The sequence below is a fragment of the Triticum dicoccoides genome, chromosome 7B (assembly GCF_002162155.2).
Source record: "Triticum dicoccoides isolate Atlit2015 ecotype Zavitan chromosome 7B, WEW_v2.0, whole genome shotgun sequence".
Taxonomy (NCBI): domain Eukaryota; kingdom Viridiplantae; phylum Streptophyta; class Magnoliopsida; order Poales; family Poaceae; genus Triticum; species Triticum dicoccoides.
Window position 1 is genome coordinate 78876604 of NC_041393.1, and position 7166 is coordinate 78883769.

General features: G+C 43.5%; 1 protein-coding gene across 1 annotated transcript in view; it reads left to right on the forward strand.

The window, feature by feature from the left end:
* The window catches only part of LOC119338467 (stromal cell-derived factor 2-like protein), a 4937-nt gene extending 3381 nt beyond the window's left edge, over positions 1 to 1556 (forward strand). Inside the window, exons 4-6 of the mRNA XM_037610800.1 lie at positions 484 to 533; positions 622 to 751; positions 1231 to 1556. Coding sequence (XP_037466697.1) covers positions 484 to 533; positions 622 to 751; positions 1231 to 1314 — 264 coding nt within the window. The 3' untranslated portion in view covers positions 1315 to 1556. The remainder of the gene's footprint in view (positions 1 to 483; positions 534 to 621; positions 752 to 1230) is intronic.
* Positions 1557 to 7166: the final 5610 nt, after the last annotated feature.

Genomic DNA, 7166 nt, shown 5'->3' on the forward strand with positions numbered 1-7166 from the left:
GATGGCTTTGTAGTTTCCTCGCTAGGCCTTAGGGTATCATGGCATAGCAGCACCTGAGAAGAGAAACTTATATCCTGCATTATATGGTGAGCATCCTGTCTCTATTTTTCTCATCTTGCTCTATCCATGGTAGGTGGATAATTGACACTTGTTGTCATGCACACGGTGTCCTTTGTCATAAAGAAACAAGTTGTTGCCCATGTTCTTGAATCAAGTGACCGACAATGTCTACAATAACTTGCAGCTTGTATTGTGTTTGTGTGTCATGTAATTGTTGTCGTACCGAAGCTTGGGCATTCTTAAAACCTATTGGTAGGCCCAAGACCAATCATCTTTGTTACTTTGAATAGACTTATCACTAGGAACTCATGTGGACAATTCTTTGCTGTGCCCAAAGACGTTTTGTTTTACTGTATGTTTCCTTTGCTTTATTTTTTTATCGAATTAAGTATGCGCCCTAAATCTTGAATGTGAACTTTACAGGTTAGCTGTTTTGGTGGGGATGGACAATCAGATACCGGTGACTATTGGAGGTGTGATTGCTTAAAATATGTGATGCATGCTACCTATTGAGTTTCCTATCTTAATCTAACTTAATGGCTTGCTTTTGGTATTATACAGGCTAGAAATTGAGGGAAAGGACAAGGTATGGAAGCGAGATCAGAAGGTAAGATTGCGTCATGTTGATACGGGCGGCTATCTGCACAGTCACAACAAGAAGTATAACAGGCTTGGTGGTGGGCAGCAAGAGGTGAGTGTTATAACAGTTATAACTTACAAGTACAACCTTGTTCTGACATATATTAACCTTATATGCCAATGTGATTGGGTAACGCATGTTTAGAAACTACAGCTATTAATGCTAAGAAATAATAAAGTTGAATTACATGCTGTATGCTTCGATGTCAACATGCACTGTTTGTTCAAGAACTCTAAATAGCAGTCCTTGATCTTTAGAACATCAAGGAAATTTATTTTATCAATAAAATGAGACGGCATGAAAATGTCACAAGCTATTTACCTTTAGAGATAATCCTAAATCATTATACATATGTTTTTTTTTAAGTTGTCGCAATGTATCCAGCTATTACCATGTGATCTTATTACAGTATTTTCTATGAATTCAGGCAGTATGACATTTGCCTTTCATAGACGTGAGCTTTTCAGTTAATGTGACATTTGCCTTTGTTTAAGTTATCAGTTTTCTGAGTTAAAACATTCTTCATGCAGGTCTGTGGTGTTCGAGACAAGCGAGCTGAGAATATTTGGTCGACAGCGGAGGGCGTTTATCTCCCAGTCGATGAAAGCAAGTGAACATAGCATCAGGAATTTTACTGACATTTTCCATTTTTCTATCTGTTCATGCTTTTAAATTAAACAAGGGACATGGTACCCAGAACTAGAATGATTGTTAGTGCAGTATTTTTCTATTTGGAAACTCCGATTACAACTTAGACGCACACCCCCACCACACACGCGGCATAGTATGACTCTGTCAGCATCATCACCCTGAACTAAATTGGGCCTTGGAATGCTTGAACCCCTGGGACAGTAAAGACTTTGTGTGACTATCTACAACTCTGCTTTATTCTGGGATAAATTGAAGGGGCTGTACAACGATGCTGCTTCTCTAGTGTCAACAAACTGGTTAGGATGCGAAGAGAGGAGAGTGATACCGGGGAACCACATGTATACTAGTTGAGTGTCCGTGCTGACAGGAAACAAAAGGAATACACTAAAGCAGAAAGCGAATGACGATCTGCACAACTGCACCATAGGGGGTCAGAGGCAGGCACAGACTTGGGTGGCAACTGGCAACATAGCCCGACTCATCACGAAGGGATGTTATAAAAGCTACAGTATCCTGACATCCCTTCTTTACATTCATATGATTAAGCTTAAAATGACTTAAATTAATTTGCAAATTACAAATCTACTGTATACATTTACAAAAATTACATACAAACAAAATTATGATACAATAAAATTAATTTCAGATTTTATTTTCTATGAACAGTAACTACACACAGTGTCTTTGCTACAGTGCCCGTGCATTCCTTCTTCGTTTTGCACTGAGATTACACTGTAGCTTCGTGGCATCCCTTCATGATGTTAGAGAATCCGTTCCCGACTCCATGGTGGCCTCCTTGTGCGGTTTGACAGCGAGTTAAATATTCTATATTTTCTCGATGTCCTTATGTTTTTATAGTTGATGGTATCCTGCTTCCTCATCTGTGGAGGTTCAAACTACAAAGGTCTTGCAGTACTTTTGGATCAGGGTGTATCCTTGTCAGATTTGGCTAGTCTAGTTTTGCTACCTCCTGCATGTGCTCTTACCTATTAGACCTGGATTATTTGCCTTTGACTCCAGCATCAAAACCTTCACCTCCACAACATCAGCTACAACTGTAGGCCTATGCACATATTACACCCGAATTCCAACAATTTGTACAAGATAGAAAACTCAAACTAAGTGGTCAATCCCAGATGTCTCCTACTCCTATTCTAAAGGTAGCATTGATCCCTTTCAAACATGCCTCTCATTGCATCGTTATTTGGTAACAATTGGTGTTGGTGAGAAAGTTGGGGAACCTATTGAAATGAAAAACACAGTTGGTTTGCCCTCGACCATATATATATATATATATACATGAATAGTTAATAATAAATCTCCTGGTTGCTACGAGTCAATTTCCTGAGATACTTTATGCACGAAAGGTATAGTATTCATAAATAATGACCATCTCTAGTGCTATATAGTACAAATAAGGTACATTTCTATTGCTACAAGATACCACAAAGTTACGAAGAGACAATGACTAGTACATAAGAAACTTTAGGTCTATTGAAAAAAACTTGGTAATGCAGAATACAAGAATGGGAATAAATGATTCCTAGGTAGTTAAACAAGTGCATAAAGGAGATTCCAACCATCTTTACAAAATAGCAAGCAGGTCATGGGCATGATGAATATATATTGTGACTAATTGAGGTCTGAGTCTACCCCAAAATAGTATCTTCGGATGCTGATTTGTTTAGTATTGTGATTCGTATATTAAAGAAGACAAAATCTATTGTTGAGGAAGATAATGGCGGGACACATTATGTTATTGCAAATGGTTGAAGTGCTTCACACAATTGGCATGGAGTAATATCATATATACTTAACTTCACACTTGAAGAATATCTTTCAAATTATATCTTTCATCAATTCATCATTAAAAGATTACTATAGTCAACAAATAAAGCATTGAATACAACCATACATCAGAATGCCCAAATAAGTAAGGACGAGATGCATCATTTCTGACCTGATGCATGCTATTTATGCCTCTTCTCAATTTGGCCTATCATCCATGTGGTCCGGCTTATTTTTTTTAGTACAACTCGTGACACTTGTTATAAGATTAAAAACGAGGCGGTCATGTGGTAGACAAACTATTGGTCGCTATCATGGTTTGCATTCGAAGCGCAGATGTTTGTGGTGCCGTCTGAATCAACAAGTGTTTTCGGCTGTACTATTCTCCATGAACCAAATCGTTCTCACTCTACCCAGTTTAGAGCATCTCCAACATGGCAATCGCATGAACATCACACTTCAACACTATGGCTAGAAGAAAATTACCATGACAATAAAGGGACATGTGAGAGATTATTGTGGTTAGATTCAAATCAAGAGAAGGTGCTAATCTAGAATCCCTTTTCTTTTTTAGAGAAAAAATTGCAGTTGCTACAACTATATGACACATCTACTCATTAATGGTAGAGGTATTTATTCATATAGTGAATGTTTCTTAGTTAGGATCTTAACAATACGAAGCAATAGGTTGGTTAGTTAATTTTCTATAATTACTAAGTTTTTTTGTTAAAAAAAGAAAAAAGAAAAAATAACGAGTCACACACTAAGCATACCAATTATATTAAATGATTTATCAATTTTCATTAAATCTTATAGAAAGAGGTATAATTTCTTCTTTTGCAGGGATTTCAGGAAAAAAGTCTCTTGTCATTTTTTATTCTATCAAAGGACAGAATCCAAAGACAAGATTAGTTATTCTTCATCTATGAATATCCAAAATTTTACACCTAATACTCCATAAATAGTTCGAATTGGATAGCAACAATAATCAATTTTAGCGTGAATTGTTTGGAGGGGAAGTCTACCCTTTTTAATGGATTCGGCGCGTGCAATTTATTTTCCTCCGAGACGACCTGCAATTTCGTATTTCCATACGTTACATCTTAGACACACATGATTGGCCTCTGTTGTCAGGGAATGGTGTTCACCCAATGAAGCAAACTTCCGGTACACGGTCTTCATTTGGTACTAACCGTTAGCTCCATGATGTCTCCTACTCCTATTCTCAAGGTAGCATTGCTCCCTTCTTGCATTGTTTTGTTTCTAACAATTGATGACGGGAGAGCCCCTGTGGACCTCCTCAACTACAGAGAGAGGGAGGGAGGGAGGGAGGGAGGGAGGGAGGGAGGGAGAGAGAGAGAGAGCTTACACACTCTTGGTCCTCAACTATATATGCACACGAAGGTTCAGAGTGTTTGTCATATGGTCACAAAGATTCAATCTCATGAGATACTTGACAAGAAATGCCTTAACAAATATTTCTCTTTAAGAAAAACTAATATTGCTCATTTCTGATGCCATACAGCAGGACCACATGTTATATATCTTCTAGTATTTATTTATTGTTGCTCCAGACTCTTCCCATCTCTCTCTCTCTCTCTCACTCTGAATTAATACAAAGAATAACCAAAAAAGGCTTTCGCCCCGCTTTATATATAAAGCAAACCGCCCAAGCCACAAACAAGCACACGAGTTCAGCCACAACACGCCCAAGGCGTGGAGGTCCACACACACACACACACACACACACACACACACACACACAACATAAGGTACCAAGGTTAATGCTGAGGGCACAACTCAACAAGCCCAAAGAAAGCAAAAAAGGGGCCGGCACACATGAGACATCAGGACGCCTAGTCTGGCTCCGGGGAGGCGGCAGAAGCGGGGGTGCCATGCGGAAGGCCATCGCTCGAAGGTCGGAGATGCGAGTGTTGATGGCGTTCTGATCCTAGATGCGGCTAAGCGGCCGCCAGAGCCGCAAGAAACCACAGAAAGATGGCATTAGTCGCACATCGAAGGGGGGAACGCTGGATGAAAAGCCTATTACGCATGGTCCAAAGCGTCCAGGCGAGCACCCTGACACACAGCCACCTAATGTGGCGGTGACGTGGGGCAGAGGCCTGAATCTCTGCCAGCAAGTCAGGGAAGTTGGTGTTGCACCAAGTTCCATCAACCACGTCGCGGAAGCAGGACCAAAGGAACTGGGCGGTCACGCAAGAAAATAAGATGTGATTAGCATCTTCAGCCACGCCATAGAGGGGGCACATGCCGTCGCCAGGTCCGATGCGCTTGCACACCTCCACACCAGAGGGCAGGCGACCACGGATCCACTGCCAGAGGAAGATCCTGATCTTTAATGGGAGGCAGATATCCCATATCAAACTAAACGGCTCTAGGGCCGTAGATGGGGCAATCGCTTGATAGAGGGACTTGGTCGAGAAGTGACCCGAAGACTCTAGGCACCATGAGAAGGAGTCCTCAGTGTTGTTGACGTCGAGAGGCTGAAGGGCGATGGCTTGAAGGAGGGCATCCCAAGCAGCGACCTCAAGGGGGCCAAATGGCCTCCGGAACACGAGGCACCCTAAGTCAATAAGGGCCACCTCCACAGAGACCCAAGGGTCAGCCGTGATGGAGAAAAGCTCGGGGAAGCGAGCGGTAAGAGGGAGATCGCCAACCCATCGGTTGAACCAAAACAAGGTCGAGGCACCTGAGCCCACAAAGGTGGACGTGCTGATGCGGAGGACTGGCATGAGTTGGACACAACCTGCGAGAACTTGGATCCTCCCAAGCGCTAGCAGAAGGCAAGGGGCTGGCCCCGAAGGTATTTGGATCGGATGATGTCCAACCACAGGCCGCCCTCACTGTTGGCAATCCGCCAAAGCCAATGGGTCAGGAGAGCAATATTCAGGCGCCTAGAGGCCAGGATCCCAAGACCCCCCTAGTCTTTGGGTTTGCAGATGTCTAGCCAGCTAACCATGTGGTATTTTTGCTTGTCCCCCTCGCCCGCCGAGAAGAATCTGGACTGGTATTTGGCAATCTCCTAATGCAAAATCTCATGCAAGCTATAGAAGCTCATCAGGAACCAGAGGAGGTTGGAGAGGGAGGAGTTGATGAGGATCACCCAGGTGGACTTGGAGAGCCACCTGCCCCTCGAAGGTTCCACCCGATGCTGCAAGCGGGTTACGGTCGATCGCAGGTCTGCCACTGTGAGCCTGGAATCGCTAATGGGAATCCCCAAATAATTGGTGGGGAAGGAGCCCAGTCTACAGTTGAGGTGGTCGTCCATCCCTTGGCACTCCTCCTGGGAGTAGCCAAGAATCATCACCTCGCTCTTGTCAGAGGAGGAGGAACTTAAGGTTGGCGATGTCAGAATCCGAACCCTCAATCATGATGATGGTGTCATATGTGTACGAAAGGAGGGAGACCCCTCCCCCTCCCACCAGATGGGGAACCACCCCACGAATATGGCCAGCAGCCTTTGCCTTATCGAGGATAGCTGCCAGAGCATCAACCACCATGTAGAAGAGGCACGGGGAGAAGGGGTTGCCCTGGCGAACCCCACATAGGATGGGGAAGAAGGGGCCAATCTTGTCAGTGATGTTTATTACGGTCCGACCGCACGAGACAAGCTGCATGACACGGGTGATCCACCGATCGTCGAAGCCCTTACGGAGGAGGACTTCGTGAAGGAAGGACCACCGAACCGTGTCATAAGCTTTATGGAAGTCCAGCTTTAAAAAGACCGCACGCTGGCGCTTTGCGTGGACTTCATGCAGGACTTCATGGAACACTAACACCCCATTGAGAATGAACCGGCCTTGGATGAAGGTGGATTGGTTGGGGTGGTTTATGGAGTTAGCGAGCAGGGTCACCCTATTGGCGTACCCCTTCGCAAGAATCCGAAATATCATGTTAATCACCATGATAGGGCAAAACTGGCGGATATGCGAAGCACCCGGGACCTTAGGGATTAGCATAATAATCCCATAGTTAAGGAGGCCCAGGTCCATGGATCCCGCATAGA